At 41.5% G+C, this 20,668-nt stretch overlaps 1 protein-coding gene across 8 annotated transcripts in view; it reads left to right on the top strand.

Annotated features, from left to right (window-relative positions):
* Positions 1 to 20,668, top strand: part of SMARCA2 (SWI/SNF related BAF chromatin remodeling complex subunit ATPase 2) — a 274,747-nt gene that overhangs the window by 117,276 nt on the left and 136,803 nt on the right. For all 8 annotated transcript variants that reach the window (XM_075827669.1, XM_075827687.1, XM_075827678.1 and 5 more), the window contains exons 16-21: positions 2,216 to 2,379; positions 3,449 to 3,515; positions 6,424 to 6,534; positions 15,839 to 16,081; positions 17,012 to 17,125; positions 20,382 to 20,489. In XM_075827669.1, the coding sequence (XP_075683784.1) occupies positions 2,216 to 2,379; positions 3,449 to 3,515; positions 6,424 to 6,534; positions 15,839 to 16,081; positions 17,012 to 17,125; positions 20,382 to 20,489 (807 nt within the window). The remainder of the gene's footprint in view (positions 1 to 2,215; positions 2,380 to 3,448; positions 3,516 to 6,423; positions 6,535 to 15,838; positions 16,082 to 17,011; positions 17,126 to 20,381; positions 20,490 to 20,668) is intronic.

The following is a 20,668-nucleotide window of genomic DNA, read 5'->3' as shown; positions in this document are numbered from 1 at the left end:
GGTAATGTTTTCGTTTGTTTCTATTCCGTAAGGTCTCTTTTTTTTTTTTTTTTCTTTTTTTTTTCACGGAAGCAATAGAGTAGTCGACCACGCTATTGTTTCCGTGAAAAAAACTGAAACTTTACGGAACGAAAACAAATGGAAACCAGCTGAAATGGAAGCATTACCATTGAAATCAATGGTAATGCAATCAGAAGCTATAGTTTCAGTTCAGCTTTCTTTTCCCCTGAGGGGAATAGATGAACAGAACCCCCAAACGGAACCCGACGCTGATGGAACAGGTTCTTAATCGTGTTTCTGGTCTATAGCAATATATATGCCTTTAGAAAAGAAATGCCTAGAGACATCCGAGACTGGGAATTTGAATGATGCAGTAAAATATGAAAAAGAAAAACAAACACATGAGTCTGGAGTTCTCTTTTAAAACAACTTACTGTGGAAAAATTATTAAAATCGCGTAAGTAGACAATATATACAAAAGTAGTTTTGCATCAGTTGCAATGTTCTTTTGTCACAGCACCATTTAGAGTGTAACTTTGATATCTGATCAATAATATAATTTTTCTCTTTTTTTCCTCCCCAAAAAAATGCTTTGCAAGATAAGCCACGTTCAATACAGCTATAGAGGAGTTTACGTTGCAATGTTCATATAGTTCCCATCATGTGGTACATGCACAAACTGAGCTTTTTTTCTGGGGAGCTATTTACCCTTTAGTACTGTGGATCAAGGGAGCTCCACGGGAACACTCCTTAGCTGAGAAAAAAAGGAGTGGTCTTGTGGAGCTCCCTTGATCCACAGTACTAGGAGCAACCCACAACTGAGCAAGTAGGGGAGTAAACAGCACCCCAGAAAAAAAAGGCTCAGTTTGTACATGTACCACATGATGGGTAAAAGCACATTGGAACGTAAACTCCTATAGCTGTATTGAATGTGGCTTACCTCTCAAAGCATTTTGTTTTTGGTAGGAAAAAAGAGAAAAACTATTATATTGATCAGATATCAAAGTTACGCTCTAAGGCCCCATGCACACGAACATATTTTTTTCCTCCCGTAAATACTGGCGTAAATATTGCACCAGTATTTACGGACCCGTGCACGTAAATACGGGTCCGGTGTCGCCAGTGTTCCACCCGTATTTACAGGCACGTTTTCGCTGCAAAATTGCACTGCACTAATCGGCAGCCCTCCTCTCTATCAGTGCAGGATAGAGAGAAGGGACAGCCCTTTCCGTAGTAAAAGAAATTCATACTTACCCGGCCGTTGTCTTGGTGACGCGTCCCTCTCCTGACATCCAGCCCAACCTCCCTGGATGACGCGGCAGTCTATGTGACCGCTGCATCCAGAGATTGACCTGTGATTGGCTGCAGCCTTAACATGGGCTGAAACGTCATCCCGGGAGGCCGGACTGGAGGAAGAAGCAGGGAGTTCTGGGTAAGTATGAGCTTCTATTTTTTTTTACACGTTGATCTATATTGTGATCGGAAGTCACTGTCCAGGGTGCTGAAAGAGTTACTGCCGATCGGTTAACTCTTTCAGCAACCTGGACAGTGGCTATCCCCGGATGTCGCCTAGCAATGCTCCCGTAATTACGGGTGCACACACGTAGTCACCCATAATTACGGGAGCCCCATAGACTTCTATGGGCTGCCCGTACCGTAATTCTGGCCTGAAATAGGACATGTTCTATATTTTGCAACGGCCCGGGCACCTTCCCGTAAGCAAACGGGGAGGTACCCGTGGCCAATAGAAGTCTATGGGCCCGTAATTACGGGCGTTTTTACGTTCGTGTGCATGGGGCCTAAATGGTGCTGTGACAAGGGAACATTGCAACTGATGCAAAACTACTTTTGTATATATTGTCTACTTACACTATTTTAATAATTTTTCTACGGTAAAAGTTATGTTTAAAAGAACTCCAGACTCCTTCCAGTGATTTTTTTTTTTTTTCTGATCAAACTTGTGAAGGATTAATAATATAAAAAATGAACCCGTCTAGTCCGGGTGATTCACTACTATACAGTAAAATATTTTAGACCGTATGATGCAGGTTTCCTGTAGTATGTTGTTCAGTTAGTACACCCGTAGTATTAGGTTTGTTAATGGTTTTCTCCAGCATTTACAGGGTTGTTCAGGTTTTCTGCAGAGATCACTAGAGAGCCATTTTGGTGGGAGGTGCAGTTGTACATTTTTATTCGTTTTGCTTTGCAATTTCAGGTCCAGGGCTTGGAATGGATGGTTTCGCTCTATAACAACAATCTAAATGGAATTCTTGCTGATGAAATGGGGCTTGGAAAGACAATTCAGACTATTGCACTCATCACCTATCTGATGGAGCACAAAAGGCTTAATGGCCCCTATCTCATTATTGTTCCACTATCGTAAGTAGAACATTTGCTTCTCTCACCAGATTTTTTCATAGGTTTAAGTCCATTAGCATGTAATGGGGCAAGTTGAATTCATCAAGATCTTGTAAGATTAAATGTATTGTTAGTCTGATGTTAAACAATAAAAGGTTTCAAACCTGTGACTTTTTTGTTATCTTATGTGCAGGGTAGTTTGTCTTGGTATTTTGGATGCTAATTTCATCGTTCCGTTAGAGGTTCAAATAAAATATTTTACAGATTTTAGTTTAAATCCTGACCTTTTTTTGGGAAAATAATAATAAAACCAAGAAAATGTTAACCTGTTGTTGACCAAGCGTGGTACATATAAATCATGGGGGAGGGGGGTTGTATGGAGTGGGCTTACAGGCTAAGCCTGTTCCTTACGCTGCAGGTGTCATCTGTATGGAACAGCTGACACCCTGCTCTAATGGCTGGGTTCGATGATCACTCCGATGGTTTACCACTTAGATGCCGCGATCAATAGCGACCGCGTCCTCTAAGCCATTAGAGGGGGGCAGTCCCCTCCTTAAGCCCATTGGTACCCCCGCGATGTGATTTTGAGGTGGAAAAGGTTGTCCCTGGGTGCCTAATAAAAGCCCCAAGTTCTACCATCTTTGTGCTTCTTGTCTTGTCATGGAAAAGTGGTCAGTCGTATGTACCCCAAAATATGGCAGAGTACATGCTCCCTCGCACTCCATTGAAAATCCTCATCATGGCAGTCAAGCAGTGAGTAGGAAAAGGGGGTGTTCGGGGTCCCACTTTCTGCATTTGGTGGAAGTCCCAGTGGTGGGGCCCTCAGCAATCGGACCATTATCACCTATCTTGGGGATTGTGATTGTCAATTCTGGAATTACCCCTTTAAAGCTCTAGAGGTAAGCTCCCAGGACATCCCTGTGACAGATACTTAGTTATTTTTAGCTATATATATTTTTTAAAGTAACTATGTTGCATGGGTTTTCCTTAACATAATAATGTTAGGTGTACCAGTATTTCGGTGTCAACAAAAGAAAATAATGGTTTATGCTTCAGTTTGTTTCATATTAAGTTGTTTCTTGTTCTTTAGGACGTTATCCAACTGGCAGTATGAGTTTGATAAATGGGCTCCTTCCGTGGTGAAGATAGCTTACAAGGTTTGCATTATTCATCTAAAGCTTTATATGATCACTAACTTTTCAACAAACTTTGCATAAATCAATAGTACAAGTAAAATGTTGTAATATATCTTAGAAAAAAATTCCTTTCTCTCCACTTATCGGGCTCCTTCACCTTCTGTCATAACTGTTCACTCGCTCTGAATTTATTGCTTTTTCCGTCTCCTTGAGAGACTAGAAGTAATTATCCGCTTACTGAGGGATCAGGTTACAGCTGCCCATAGAAGTCTATGTAGAGGGGATGGGGAGGAGATAGCAGGAGCAGAATGAAAGAGGCAGAGAGAGACGCACCGAGTCGCTGCTGCATCAGCTTATAGAAGGTGTTATATCTGACCCCACTGCTGGATTTACAGCTACATTGCACATTATGATCTCATCCATGTTGCTGCTGCTTCTATATAGGTGCACGTAGAGAAGAAAAAATTCTACATCCTATGTATGGCAGACATGATGGCCGTTAGACTCTAGCTTAGAGAAAATGGAGAATTGGAAAGAGAGCCTGCATAGGGGAAAACTGCTAAAAAAAATAAAATAAAATGCCACATACAAGTCATATAATGCACAGAAAGTGTTATTCCTCATGTACGAATCTTTGACATCTTATTCAGAAAAGTCAACTGAACGGTTAGGTGCGCTTTAAAGATTGCCTCCTGGTATGACGTTTCATCCCATTTCACCGCATCTTCAGCCTGTGGTTGGCTGCAGCGGTCACATGGGATGAATTGTCATCCCAGGAGGCCGCGCTGGAGGGAGGAACACAGACTTCTGGGTAAGTATCAGACTTTTTTTTTTTTTTTTAGTTAAGCTTTTTGCAGCGGGATTGCTGCGAACCCGCCGCAAAAACTGCTATTTGTTGCGGGGTTGAGCTCCCCATTGAATTCAATGGGGGAATTCCCGCAACAAATAAGCTGCTTTTACGCAAATACGAAGAAATTTCCGCAGCACAGGACAATTTCTGAGCGGTTTTTACGCAGCGTGTGGATCAGAATTGTTCAATCTGATCCACTTTGCTGCTACTGTATTCTGCTGCGTTTTTTCTGTCTGCAATTCTGGACGGAAGAAACGCAGCAAATTTGCAACGTTTGAACAAGCCCTAAAAATGTTGTGCTAGTTAAAGGGGTTTGCCATAAAACACATTTATCCCCTATCCACAGGATAGGGGCTACATGTAAGATCGTGGGGGGTCCGACCGCCGGGAGCCCGACCGCTGGGACCCCCAGCGATAAGGAGAACACGGGACTGAAAGTCACCCAGAGTGCTACATGAGAAATCTGAACTTCCGGGTTCTGTGTCCGGCTTATCTGTTCAGCAGATCCATAGAGATCAATGGAGAGACTCTCGCGCATGCGCAGAAGTATCCCATTGATCTCTATGAAGCTGCCGGACACAGAACGCGGAAGTCACAGCTTTTCATGCAGCGCTCTTGGTAACTTTCAGTCCCGTTCTCCTTATGGATCACACATGTATCCCCTATCCTGTGGCTAGGGAATACGTGTGTTTTATGGCACAAGCACTTTAAACTGCCAGGAACAGCGAAATTGCTGTTCCTGGCCGTTAGAACAGCGTGTCAGACGCTGATACCTGCAGTGTATGGTGCGGGGTCAGCGCGTGAGCCCGTGCCATACATCATCCACCTCCCCCCGCTCCATGATGTGCCGGCACGTCATGGGTTGGGAAGGCATTAAGTAATGAAGCTGTCATGGCGCCCGGCGATGCCGGGTCCCTTGACTGCGGTTTATTAGACGCAGGGACTTTTTAGCAAGATTTAATCTTGCTAAAAACCGGGTCTTATAGTCTGAAAAATACGGTATTCTATTCTGTTTGTTTTACAGTTATGCCCCTTTGATTATTTTTTATTTGTTTTTGATTGATTTGCCCTTATGTTCAGTTGTTTCCATCATCTGTTAATGGGGGTCCCAGCGTTGGGGCCTCCAGCGATCATACAATTATCACCTATTCTGTTTATACCTGATAATTGTCGGTTCTGGTACAACCCATTTAGGTTTTATTGATCTAAAACTGGAGAAACCCTTTTAAGGCCAAAATTGTCTTAGTCCATAAGAGGTTAAACTGGTCTGTAAGAATGAAAGCTGCTCTCTAATAAGTTCCTGTTGGCAACAAGACCAGTTTTTCAGTTCAATGGTTTTGATAGATGAGGCCCAATTGTTTGGAAGATTTTGAATAGGGGGGTACAGTGCCCCCACCACTTTTTGTGAGATGCTGCTGTTGTGCTTGATGATTGCAACGATCTGTAATCTGCAAATACATCAATTTATGTGAAAGATCCAATGAGAATACGTTTAGAAATAATACTAATATAACAAGTGCAGATAATTGGAAGAGGGGCTTAAAGCAGCCAGTTCTGAATACTACTATCCTTCTTTAACTTCTAATAGAAAACTGGCAGCTGGAATCTGTCACGTCTTGAGTGTTTATATTCTGTGAATTTTTCCTGTCCGGCAAAAAATGTACCTCAACATTTCTTAATTTTTGAGGCAGATTTTGAAATGCCAGTGTTATGGTTTTTTTTTGCGAGCGGCACGTCTTTTCTGCTCCATCAATTTCAATGAAAGAGCATGCCACTTTTATTTTTATTTTTTTCCAGCAAGCAGTCAAAAGTTGCCCAGCAAAAAAATACGCCTCTGTTTTTTGGAGCTGATTCAGACACGGTTTAGTTTGCATTGAAGTGCGTTTTAAGTAGGCATATATTTGACAACCCACACTAGTGCTGTTACGTTTTTCTCTGTAGTAGTAGACCACCTCCATGAACAGAATGGTGTAAACAAGATGTTTGGGTTGATTCTTCTATCTGAAAACTTTGGCAAATCTAGATCTGAATTATTATGTTAGGGGTTATGAAAAGTCATTCCTTGTCTTGTAATTTTAGGGAACACCTGCAATGAGACGCTCTCTCGTCCCACAACTCAGGAGTGGAAAATTTAATGTCCTTTTGACAACCTATGAATACATTATAAAAGACAAGCACATCCTTGCAAAGGTAATTTTCATTTATGCCATAGTTGTCTAAGAGGAAAGCAGCTATTAAACGTTTGTGTTTTTCTTTTGTTTTGTTTTTTGTCGTTACCAGATTACTATTACTCATGTGTGGTGTATATGTATGTATGCAAAAATAGGCAGCACTTCAATTCATAAGTAAAAAAAAGTGGTTTTCTTTATTTGCCGTGGTGCAACATTTCGGCTCTAATCCTGGAGCCTTTTTCAAGCATCGAGCATTAGCCGAAACGTTGCACCACGGCAAATAAAGAAAACCACTTTTTTTACTTTTGTATTGGAGTGCTGTCTATTTTTGTTTTAACTGTAATATGTGCAATGGGACAATGTCATAGGGTCCGACAAATTTTGGTGTAAATCGAGCAGTGGATAAGAATTTATTCTTAGATGTTGCAGTTGGAGAAATAAAGTTCATTCTATGTCTCCGTATATAATTAGGGGTTTGGAGTTTAGATTCCACGATTTTTGTAAACATTTTGTCTGAAGGACTCTGTTTGCAACTATTTTTTGTTGTCCCAATGCATCTAATATGAAAATGTAAGGAACTTTGCAAATAGCCTTGATTACAAATTGCCTCCTGGTTTGTGTCTCTTGCTCCTATGCAGAACTACGTGTCTCCTTGGTAGCATTGACCTTAATAATACATAATACTTAAGAATTGACAAAGTGAAAATATGTATTCTAAGAGAATCAGTCGGCACTGCTGGGACCAGTAGTCCTTCTGGACATTCGGCAGTACACTGCCCACGGAGGCGCAACCGGGGCTGCGGTATAAGTCTAGGGAGGTGCTGGGCTTCGTACGTAAGACCATATGTAACACATTGCAAGTAGAAAGAAAAAAGCCGCACTCACCCGGTCTGACGTAGAGAATTCTTTAATTTCTTGTAAAAAGGTGTGGCGGGGGGGGGGGGGGAGAGAGACTAGGACCGTGTTAGGCAACAACCGTTTTGCATACAACGCTTTCTCAAGCACTCCTATTCTAAAGTATATGTGCTCCTTGCACCACAATGTTTTTTATTTTGTTTTTCTGCTCCAGTGCATCTAATAGAAATAACGAAACTACTTTGTATCTACGGCTCCCATGCAGACCTGTGTGTCTTCATTGTAAAAAAAATAAAACAAAAGTATACGCAAACTCTGTAGTGTGATACTGCAGTCATATTCTCTTCCATTTATCTCCTATTTTCTCCTAATATATATCTGGTAGGTTCAGCTAGGAGAGAGTATGACTGCAGGGTTAGACTACAAGGGGTTTTTTTAGTCTGTTACCATGAATACACCTACAGTAGGTCTCCGCATCGGAGCTGTAGACACAAAGTTGCTTCATTATTCATTTTTAGATGCATTGGAGCAGTAAAAAAATAAAAATAAATCCAATGATTGAGAAGGTGTACAGATGATAAAAGATGCCTATTTTCACTTTGGCAATTCTGCATCATTAATCACGAGGCAAATGTGATCAGTTGAGAGAGCATTGATAGCAGATGGGAATGCAAGCTTTCTGTGCTTCCTGACTATTCCTTTCAGATAGTGTTTACAATTTGCCCGTTCCTTCATTGTTTTTGGATATGTCTGGATTGTGTCATAATCCCGTTAATGCATGAATAAGAGTCGATGAGGAATTACTGAGGCATTAAAATGATTTCATTTGAAGTTTTTGGCAAGTACTCCGAGTCTGGCAAAACAATTGCATCCTGGGAAGGTGGTATGGGTAGCTGTCCAAATTCTTCATATGTGAAGCATCATGCAAGTTGCAGATAAAATGTATTTCTTATTAAGTATTCCGTTCTTATGACACAGTTGGTACATACTGTCCAGATAATTGAGCTCATGATGTAATGTATTTCTCCTCCTGTGGCTTGTTGACTTCTACAAAGTCACGTGGCCTTATTTGATTTCAAAAGGTTTTATTGAGAGATGTTTCAATGTTTATCGTCTGGCTAATGCGGCAAATTTTCCCATGCAGGGAGTGTCTATAAATTTTGCTCACAGAGAAAACAAGTTCCGTCACATGTTAGTACATTCAACCAAATGGTATACTAGTAATCTGTGAGCCATGGGACTTGTAGACGAGGAGGTCCATTATAAGCACAGGACCTCAGGTTAGTTTAAGATGAGGGGGTTGGATAGCAGGTATATTCAAGTCTTCAGAAAGTCTTCCATACTATCTATTCGCATTGCATGGATCCTTTCTTAAAGCATCATCTTTGAGACTCTAGATTTAACTGCTGATAGGAATAGTTGGGAGGACTATGTGGATCCTAGCTGCCTTGCATTTAAATTGAGATAGTTTGTGTTTGGTTTGCAAAGCCCCTAGGTTTGTCTGCCAAGAGAAGAACTGATTGTCTACCAATTTCCCAAAACGACTGAGGAAACCATAGATATTACTTGTACATTTGGTAGGCCTGCCCTTGGGTGGCCTTGTTTTTGTCACAAGATTGTTCTTAAAGGCTATGTACACCTTTTGAAATAGTTTTTGCGGGGGGAAAGCATCAGCCCAGAATATGCTTGGTAGTGAAAGTGGGGCGACTAGCATAGATGCTAAATTGACCCATAGTGTTGCAGATCTGTGAGATCTGATAAGGGAGCAGAGCTGCCTGGGCTGCTTTAAAGTATTTAAGAATATGCGGTACTAAAAGTCCCCTGAGTTTCTTATAATACAACATAATCTTTCTCTTTCGTTGTTGTTTATATGCCCAAATAAAGGGTATAATGCTTTTTACAGGACATTACTATCTGTGACTTCTAAGTACGGGCAGACATCTAAAGTAGTATAAGATACGAGGTAGAGAGATCATCTTGAGCGCTTTTATGCGGGCCAACCCTTGTGAGGGACGGGTGATCCTATTCCCTGAGATCTGCTTTCAGGGTCTTAAGAAAGGGGGGGGATACATTTGTCAGTATAGGGTGTCTTAGGTGGGAGTTATTTTTATACGAAGATAGGAGATATACTGGGGATGGGCTTGAAATCCAAAATATATATATTTGGACAAAATTGTTGGTACCCTTCTGTTAAAGAGAGAAAAATCCACAATGGTCACTGAAATAATTTGAAACTGACAAAAGTAATAATACATTTTAATTGACTGAAAATCAACTAATGTAAATCAGACATTGTTTTTGAATTGTGGTTCAACCATAAAATAATTAAAAAAAACTAATAAAATGTTGGTCCCCTTAACGTAAAGGGAATGTCTCGCTAGAAAATTTTTTTTATTTTTTTTTTAGTTAAACAATTAGTGTATAGGTGATTAAACATTGTTCTAATTTTTTAAATTTTTTTCACGAGTCAGGAAATATTATAAATTAGATTCTAATTTATAATATTTCCCAGCGCTGGTCACTAGATGGAGCAATTCCCAAAATTGCAGCATTGCATGTGGTAAAGCAACCACATTGCTTTATGCTGCAAAATTTGAGAAAACTTACTCGCTCTAGTGAGCTCTCAGAATCCCCCCCTCCTTTATCCTGGCTAGTGCCAGGAGAAAGGAGGGGATTGAATGGTCAAACCTCCTACACTGTGTGTCGCCATTTTTTGAGCTAACACACAGTGTAGTAGGTTTACATACAGTAGTAAACACACAGTAAAACACTTACATACACAGACCTAACGTACCTGCTCCTGCTGCCTCCGGTCCGTCCGCTCCGTCTGCTACCGCCGCTCCAAGTGCACAAGTCCGGAAGCCGCGACCGGAAGTAGTAATCTTACTGTCCGGCCGCGACTTCCGGTCCACAGGAAAATGGCGCCGGACGTCGCATAGTTCAACTTGGACTGTGTGGGAGTGGCGCATGCGCCGTTCCCACACAGACGGCGTACACCATAGTGGATGGAACGGGCCCCGTTCGCATTCACTATGGGACTGTATGTGCCGTATTACATGTCTATGTGTCGTAAATCGACACATACAGAGATGGAAAAAAAAATGGCTGCCCCCATGGGGAAGAAAAAGTGAAAAAATAAAAAAAAAAGTAAAACACACACAAATAAATAAAAAAATAGTTTAATAAAACACTAAAATCAAATTGATCTAAAAAAAATTTTTTTTCGTGACTCGTCCTTCAATATTTTGTTGCTCAACCTTTTGCGGCAATCCCTGCAAACACACTATTCTGCACCTGTCCACAGGTATTTTGGGCCACTCCTCATCAGAAAACTGCTCCAGCTGTCTCAGGTTTGGAGGTGTCTTCTCCAGACTGCAGGTTTCAACTCCTTCCACAGATTTTCAATAGGCTTTAGATCAGGGCTCATAGAAGCCACTTCACAATAGTCCAATGCTTTGCTCTTAGCCATTGGATGTTTTTAGCTGTGTGTTTTGGGTCATTGAACATCCGTGGAAGGAGCTGAAACCTGCAGTCTGGAGAAGGCACCTTCACACCTGAGACGGCTGGAGCAGTGTCCTCACGAGGAGTGGGCCGAAATACCTGTGGACAGGTGCAGAAGTCTCATTGAGAGTTACAGAAATTGTTTGCTTGCAGTGATTGCTTTAAAAGCGTATGCAACAAAATATTAACCCCTTAACGCTCCATGACCTACTATTAGGTCATGCTAACTGTAGCGTTCGCGCTCAGTGACCTAATAGTAGGTCATGGAGTAAACACGGCGCCGTTCGCGCGGGGCGCGTTCATGAGCTGTGATAGCTGCTGTTTCCGACAGCAGACTATCACTGCTCAATGTGCCGGGACCGATCGCGGAGCTCCCCCGCCGATTAACCCCTCAGAAGCCGCGTTCAATAGCGATCGCGGCTTCTTAGGGGTTAATCCGCCATCGCCGGCCTGCTACACGATAGCGGCCGGCGATGGTGACTATGGCAACCGGACACCAAACAATGGCGTCCGGCTATGCCATAGACGGAAGCCTAGTGGGTCCTGACAACGTCAGGACCCACTATGCTTGCTGTCAGTGGGTAGCTGACAGTTCTAATACACTGCACTACGCATGTAGTGCAGTGTATTAGAATAGCGATCAGGGCCTCCTGCCCTCAAGTCCCTTAGTGGGACAAAGTAATAAAGTAAAAAAAAAGTTAAAAAAAGATGTGTAAAAATAAGAAAATAAAAGTTTTAAAAGTAATAAAAGTAAAAGTCCCACTTTTTCCCTTATCACTCCTTTATTATTAATAAAAATATATAAAACAAATAAACTATACATAATTGGTATCGCCGCGTCCGTAACGGCCTGAACTACAAAATTATTTTGTTATTTATCCCGCACGGTGAATGCCGTAAAAAAAAATATTAATAAACCGTACCACAATCACAATTGTTTGGTCACTTCACCTCCCAAAAAATGGAATAAAAAGAGATCAAAAAGTCGCATGTACCGAAAAATGATACTGATTGAAACTACAGTTCGTTACGCAAAAAATAAGTCCTCGCACGGCTTTATTGATTGAAAAATAAAAACGTTATGGCTCTTAGAATAAGGTAACACAAAAAGTGAATGATTGTTTACAAAACGTATTTTATTGTGCAAACGCCATAAGACATAAAAAAAAACTATAAACATCTGGTATCGCCGTGATCGTATCGCCCCGCAGAATAAAGTGAATATGTCATTTATAGCGCATGGTGCACGCTGTAAAAAAAAAAGTATACAAAAACAATAGTAGAATTGCTGTTTATTAGTCACCACGCCACCTAAAAATGGAATAAAAACTGATCAAAAAGCCGCATGCACCCCAAGAAAACTACAATGGATTCCTCAAGGGGTCTAGTTTCCAAATTGGGGTCACTTTTGGGGGGTTTCCAATGTTTTGGCACCACAAGACCTCTTCAAACCGGACATGGTGCCTAATAAAAAAGAGGGCTCAAAATCCGCTAGGTGCTCCTTTGCTTCGGAGGCCGGTGCTTCAGTCCATTACCGCCCGAGGGCCACATGTGGGATATTTCTCTAAACTGCAGAATCTGGGCAATAAGTATTGAGTTGCGTTTCTGTGATAAATCCTTTTGTGTTATAAAAAAAATGGTATAAAAAGAGTAAATTTCACCTCTACTTTGCTCTAAATTTCTGTGAAACACCTAAAGGGTTCATAAACTTTCTAAATGCTGTTGTGAATACTTTGAGGGGTCTAGTTTCTAAAATGGGGTGTTTGATAGGGGTTTCTAATATATGGGCCCCTCAAAGCAACTTCAGAACTGAACTGGAACCTAAAAAAATAAATAAATGAGGCAATACTTTACTTCTTACATTATACTGATAATGAGCCGTGCCCACTCCGAGATGACCCCAGTTTTGACCGTTTGTATAAACGGAGACCCCTATTAGACCGTTTCAGTGCCCGGTTTTCCCAAGCATACACCCCCGAGAAGTGTTTTTCTATTGATGAGTCCCTGGTACATTTTAAAGGGAGGGTTCAATTCCGCCAGTACCTGCCAAGTAAGAGGGCAAGGTATGGCGTGAAGATGTATAAGCTGTGCGAGAGTGCATCAGGGTATACCTATAAATTTAGGATATATGAAGGAAAGGCCACCCCCAAACCAGACTGCATCCTGGACTACAATAGGTACATGGGAGGGATGGACTTGTCAAATCAAGTCCTGAAGCCCTACAGCGCCATGCGGTGTGGTATAAGAAGCTGGCCGGGCACATCATACAGATGGCTTTGTACAATGCGTACGTGCTACGTCGATGTGCAGGCCAGAGGGGAACTTTCCTGGAATTTCAAGATCTAATCTTTAGGGACCAGGAAGGGGTGGCACCCAGTACTTCTGGAAGCAGGGCCACACGCAGCATCGTACCAGGGCAACACTTTCCAGGAGAAGTTCCCCAAACCGGTGGAAAGGGAAAGAGTCAAAAGAGGTGCAGAGTCTGCTATAAGAGGGGGATAAGGAAGAACACAATATACCAATGTGACACGTGTCCCGAAAAACCAGGGCTCTGTATAAAAGATTGTTTTAAAATGTATCATACATCCCTTGATTTTTAATTTACCCTGATGCACTCCGCACAGCTTACCCCCCTCATCTTTCCCTTCTGAGCCCTGCCGTATGCCCAGGCAGCTGATAACAGCCACATGTAGGGTATTGCCGTACCCAGGAGAACCCACATTACAATTTAAGGGGTGTATATCTCCGGTTGCGCATGCTGGGCACAATATATTGGACACTGAAATGGCATATATATATATTAAATTGCAAATCTCACTCTGCACCATCTGCTGCGCATTATCTTTTACACAGTACCTGTGGGGTCAAAATGCTCACTACACCTCTAGATGAATGTCTTAAGGGGTGTAGTTTTTAAAATGGGGTCACTTCTCGGGGGTTTCAACTGTACTGGTACCTCAGGGGCTTCTGCATACATGACTTAGCACCAGAAAAGCTCCAGTAGGCCAAATGGTGGTCCTTTTCTTCTGAGCCCTCCCATGGGCCCAAACAGCAGTTTATCACCACAAATGGGGTATTGCCGCACTAAGGACAAATTGGGCAACAAAATGGGGTATGTTGTTCCTTGTGAAAATAAGAAATTTTGATCAAAAATGACATCTTATTGGAAAAAATATCATTTTTTTCATTTCACAGCCCAATTCAAATAGGTGCTGTGAAAAAACTGTGCGGTCAAAATGATAACAAAAACCATAAATGAATTCCTTGAGGGGTGTAGTTTCCAAAATGGGGTCACTTCTGGTGGGTTTCCATTGCTTTGATACCTCTGGGGCTCTGCAAATGCAACATGGCACCCGAAAACCAATCCAGCAAAATCTGGACTCCAACAAACACATAGCGCTCCTTTCCTTCTGAGCCCTCCCATGGGCCCAAACGGCAGTTTATCACCACAAATGGGGTATTGCCGCACTAAGGACAAATTGGGCAACAAAATGGGGTATGTTGTTCCCTGTGAAAATAAGAAATTTTGATCAAAAATGACATCTTATTGGAAAAAATATCATTTTTTTCATTTCACAGCCCAATTCAAATAGGTGCTGTGAAAAAACTGTGCGGTCAAAATGATAACAAAAAACATAAATGAATTCCTTGAGGGGTGTAATTTCCAAAATGGGGTCACTTCTGGTGGGTTTCCATTGTTTTGATACCTCAACACCTCTTCAAACCTGGCATGCTGCCTAAAATATATTCTAATAAAAAAGAGGCCTCAAAATGCACTAGGTGCTTCTTTGCTTCTAGGGCTTGTGTTTTAGTCCACGAGCGCAGTAGACATACATGTGGGACATTTCTAAAAACTGCAGAATCTGGACAATACATATTTTGTAGTATTTCTCTGGTAAAACCTTCTCTGTTACTAAAAAAAAATTGAATAAAATTGAAATTCAGCAGAAAAAATGAAATTTGCAAATTTCATTTCCACTTTGCTTTAATTCCTGTGAAATGCCTGAAGGGTTAAAAAACTTTCTATATGCTGTTTTGAATACTTTGAGGGGTCTAGTTTTTAAAATGGGGTGTTTTATGGGGGTTTCTAATACATAGGCCCCTCAAATCCACTTCAGAACTGAACTGGCACCTTCAAAAAAAGGCTTTTGAAATTTTCTAAAGAATATGCGAAATTGCTGTTTATGTTCTAAACCTTGTAACGTCCAAGAAAAATAAAATAATGTTCAAAAAACGATGCCAATCTAAAGTAGACATATGGGAAATGTGAACTAGTAACTATTTTGGGTGGTATAACCGTCTGTTTTTCAAGCAGATGCATTTAAATTCTGAAAAATGCGATTTTTTTTTGTAAATTTTCTCTAAATTTTGCAATTTTTCACAAATAAAGACTGAATATATCGACCAAATTTTACCACGAACATGAAGCCCAAAGTGTCACGAGAAAACAATCTCAGAATCGCTTGGATAGGTTTAAGCATTCCCACGTTATTACCACATAAAGTGAAATATGTCAGATTTGAAAAATGGGCTCTGAGCCTTAAGGCCCAAACTAGGCTGCGTCCTTAAGGGGTTAAGTTAAGGGGACCATCATTTTTGTCCAGTTCAGTTTCATTAGTTTGCTTTTGAATTGTGGTTCAACAGAAATAAATAAATGTCTGATTTACATTAGTTGATTTTCAGTCAATTAAAAGGTATTATCACTTTTGTCATTTTCAAGTTATTTCAGTGATCATTGTGGGTTTTTCTTTCTTTAATGTAAAGGTGTGAACAATTTTGTCCACGTGTGTGTGTGTGTGTGTGTGTGTGTGTGTGTATATATGTATATATAAAATCAATTATGAAAGCGAAACTGACTAGTTTTGTGAAACAAATTATGATTTAGTAAAACGTCTGCAGAGTTTAAGCATAACTTTTAGCTTGGTTATACGTGGAACCCTCTGCTTCAATGTGTTCTGTCTTTTCAGATACGATGGAAGTACATGATTGTAGATGAAGGGCATCGGATGAAGAATCACCACTGCAAGTTAACACAAGTCTTGAACACCCATTATGTTGCTCCAAGACGTATTCTTCTCACTGGAACACCACTACAGAATAAACTGCCTGAGCTTTGGGCCCTTCTGAATTTCCTTTTGCCTACTATCTTTAAAAGTTGCAGCACCTTTGAACAGTGGTTCAATGCTCCATTTGCCATGACCGGAGAGAGGGTAAACTGCTTCACAATTTAATGGACTAGACAGATTATATGGTGTTGTGGAGTTCTAGGAAACAAAACTAGACCTACTACAGAATTACACTTTTCATAGAGGCCAGCTCAACAGTTAGTTTTTACAATGCACAATTTCAGAGATTGTTAGAGGCTCTGCAAACCTTTGTAGACTTTATGAAATGTATGTGTAATGTGATTAACAACCTTTTTTAAATTGACATTTCTTAAAAATTGTCTTTACTTTTTGCGATGTAGATTCTATGTATGCACTACAGTCACCAGAATCAATGCCTCGGCTCACCGTGGCTCCTGTGTGCACCTAATACACAAGATAACCCTAAAACCAAGTACATCAAGTGTCACCGCATAACCATAATCCAGTTTGTGAACTTAGAATTGATCGGTATAAGGGTTATCCTTTGTGTTAGGCACACAGGAGTCAACTGACTGATTTGGCTTACAGATTGGCTACATAGCTTTTATGCATAGTGAATATATAGAAGTTGCATCGCAAAAAGTAAAGAATTTTTAATACATTTCATCTTGAAAAATGTTTTTACTCACATTACACAAACTTCATAAAAAAAAAAAGGCTTTAAAGGTTTACAGATATCCTTTAACATATGCACAAACCTTTTATTAATTAAACCCACTATTTTTCTAATTTACGACTACTACTGTAGTGACACTATTTTAATAGCTTTGACTGCTTGGACCTTTACTTTCACCAAGAATAGGGGTGCCCCAGTTCTGCATCCCTACTGGATAAGTATCCACGATCCCAGTTTCTGTTGTAGGGAATAGGAGATACCGAGTGCCTGTGCACACTGTCTGGTCATAATCCATTGTCATATTAATTAAATTTTTTGCATGCTCAACTTGGTTTTGTTGTTCTCAATATTTTATCTTTTTTTTGTTATTCTGCTAGGTGGATTTGAATGAAGAAGAAACTATACTGATTATCCGCCGTCTACATAAAGTGTTGCGGCCCTTCTTGTTGAGACGGTTGAAAAAAGAAGTAGAGTCACAGTTACCAGAGAAGGTTTGTAATGATGATCATAATCTTCAGTGGCTAATTCCTCGATCTACAAATCGGTTACAAAAGAAGTTGCAAAAGTTTTCAGGTATAAAAAGAAGTTTGAGGCTGGAATCACAGTTGCAGTTTTTGAGCCAAAGCCAGGTGTACATTAAAAAAAAAAAGGAAACGCTGATATCTCCGTTCGCTCATTGGGGGGAGGGGGGGCACTGACCCGTGGGTATATGCGATTGTAACTAAGGGGCTTGACACTAAGCACTAAAAAGTATTGTCCCCTCCTACAGGATATATCCCACCTACAGGCAGTGAAGTATTTCAGTTTTCGCTTAGTGTCCGTAGGCGGAAGATGGTATCCTCCAGGTACAAAATAGAGTTTTACGGTCTTCCACCTGACTGTCTCTTCTTGTCCATGTCTACCGTGTTGCCTCTTGGGACAGCCTCCTTTTTTCGGGCAATAGACTCTGCTGCTTCAAGGAGTAATCAACCCTGTCAGTCAAGAGCAGAGATTTCAGGGGTGTTACTCGCTTCTTGTCGAAGGACGGGTCAGTTCAGCCCATGTTGGATCTCAAACATATGAATGCTTACATCAAGGTCAGTCATTTCCGCATGGAGGCACTGATCACCTTCACGGACCGGGTAGAATTTCTTTGTTTCGTGGACATTAAAGATATGTCCTTCATACCTCCGTGTCCCTATTTGCCTGTCCCATCAGCATTTCCTACGCTTTGCGCTCCCCCCCCCCCCCCACATTACCAATTCGTAGTGCTCCCTTTAGGCCTGGCAACGGCCCCACAGGTCTTCCCCAAAATTCTCATTTGTTCCAGGGGAGTTTCAATCGTCCCCTATTTAATTTTCACTTGTTCTTATTAAGTTTTCAGAACAAAACAAGTATAAGAACAATTGTCCACAAACATTGGACAGGGTACAACAAGTAATGACAATACAGTTCATAATAGGAACAGCATACACTCTCTAGTAACATCTATTGACACAGTTCCTTGAGCGTAGAAGACATTGAAATCTCAAAATTGCATAATCTGTGAAAATAAAGTAAGTAAGTAAACAATTGTCCCCTATTTGAATGACGTTCTGATAATCTTCGTCCAGGAAGGACAACCTAGCCAAGATCACTCTGGATATCCTAGCCAGATTTTGGTTGGATAGTCAAACAGCTCCAAGTTTTAACTGCCCCCTTCTCGGCAGCTTACCTTTCTCGGTATGACTTTCAGCACTCTGTCGCAAGGGTATTCCTTCCTCAAGAAAAAATGTCCATCCTCCAGCAGTACGGGCCCTAGGGGAGATGGTCCCTCACCTCTCTCTGCTCCTGCAAAAGAGAGTACTTGGCACCATGGTGACTGTTTGAGGCCATCCCGTTTGCGCAGTTTCATACTCATCCGCTCTCTGGATTCCTTGGACTGAAAGATCCTCCTTCCCCGGACCGCAAGACAGACCCTCAGCTTGTGGCTTTCCTACCCAACCATCCCTTTGGGGCCGCCTCTTCCTTCCGCTGCAGTGCAGGTACTTTCCACAGACGCAAGTCTCTGAGGTTGGGGAGGCTTTCCCTGAACCTCACGGCTAAGGACCTATAGTCTCTGCAGAAATCCTTCCTTTACATGAACCTCCTGGAGTTGAGAGTGATTGTCCTTGCAAGGGGTCCCTCACGCGGTTTATCGGTCCCCCACTCCTTGGTGTAATTTGACCATGATTATGGATGCTCTGCAACCGTTTGAAACTCTGCGAGAGATCCCTCTCCTACTTCTCTCCTGGAAGGTGGTTTTCCTCGTGGCTGTTCTATCCCGAGGGTCTTCGAACTGACATCCCTGACTTGTCACTCCCGGTATTTGACTCGTTGGAATAAGGCAGTGCTCTTTACGGTGCCTTCTCTTTTCCTTTCACAGATCAGGTCTGCCTTCTGGATTTTGACAGAGACTCCAACGCCATCAGGCTTTTGCTATTCATGTGTGAAAGGTGGTTACCTTGTCTTAGCTGCACACCTTTACCAAGTTTTACAGGGTATACACTTTTGCTTCTGTGGATGCTTTGCTTGGTCTCAAAGTCTTACAAGCATTTGTGGAGTAGGTGACTACGTCTATTTCTTTGGTTTCCACCCCTGGGGACTTATTTTGGAGGTCTCACGGTCTGTGCCCCCACCCAATGAGCTGAGAGAAATGGGACTTTTCAAGTACTCCCTGTAAAATTATTTTCTCGTCTAGTTAGAGAAAGTATAAAGAAAAGTATTAAAGTTTTGTTCTTTAACTGAAAGGGACAATGAGTTTATGTACTGGTTTCATAAATCTAAGCAAATTATTCTTAGGCCTTATTCATACAAGCGTATTTCATGTCCGTGTTACGCGCATTAAAACAACGGAGGTCACACTGACCTATGCAATTCAATGGGTTCATTCAGACGTGTTTTTCACGCAGCGTGTGTCCGCTGCGTCAAACTCACTGCATGCCCTGCATGCATGCCCAGTATATACAGCGATGTGACCGGTGTTTCCGCTCCAGGAGAAGTGCCTGACTTCACTGTCCATATATGTACACCGTGACGTCTGGAACTCCTGAAGCGGAACCCCCGGCGATGTGGCCGGTGTTTCTGCTCCAGGAGAAGTCCCTGACTTCACTGTCCATATATGGACAGTAAAGTCAGGGACTTCTCCTGGAGCCGTCCCCTACAGGAATGTGGGGTGCCATCTATGGGGGGTGACTATGTACAAGGGGCCTGTGTGGCATTACCTGCAGGGGGGCTGTGTGGCATTACCTACAGCAGGTTGTATGGCATTAACTACAAGGGGGGCTTTGTGGCACTACTTACAGGGGGGCTGTGGCAGTATCTACAGAGGAAAGTGTGTGCCAAAATGTACAAATTAAATTCAGCCGATTTTAAAACGGACAGGGAAAAAAAAACGGGTCAAAATCGTTTGTTAAAAAATGTAAACACGGCACGAAATGGAACGGATGTATAACGGCCCAAAACTGAAGTTTTTTGGCCGACATTCGGACCCTGTCGTGTGAATAGAGCCTAAGGGATTAACAACAATTGCGCCTCTTTTTTATTTTTTTTACATTTATGTGTAGACTACAATTAGATCTAAAATGACCTTTTTAGTCTATGCTGAGAAATTGCTGTGTGTAACTTTTCCTGTTCTGGGATGTCCAATTAATCAGAAAATCAAGGACGCACATTATGCTGTGGACATTTTGAGACCTTCTGTTGGTGTTTCAGTTTGCATACTTTACTTTTCATTTGCATTTTTTTCAGGTTGAATATGTAATTAAATGCGACATGTCCGCTCTCCAGAAGATTCTATATCGGCATATGCAAGGAAAAGGTATTCTGCTTACTGATGGATCAGAAAAAGATAAGAAGGTGTGTACATATGTGCTGTTTATAGTGGTGGGATAGGTGTGTCTATTTAGGTCTTAGCCATGATTAAGAGCACAGCCAGTGCTTGAAACGCGTAGGCTTCATTTCTTGCCATTTCAACCACCTCGTTATTCTCCTGGTGTTATCCGTCATTCTGTTGGATTTTTTGTTTGTCGGTGTAT

The sequence above is a fragment of the Rhinoderma darwinii genome, chromosome 1, assembly GCF_050947455.1.
Source record: "Rhinoderma darwinii isolate aRhiDar2 chromosome 1, aRhiDar2.hap1, whole genome shotgun sequence".
NCBI lineage: Eukaryota > Metazoa > Chordata > Amphibia > Anura > Rhinodermatidae > Rhinoderma > Rhinoderma darwinii.
Note: the sequence above shows the minus strand (reverse complement) of the source record. Positions and strands in the feature narration are given on the sequence as shown.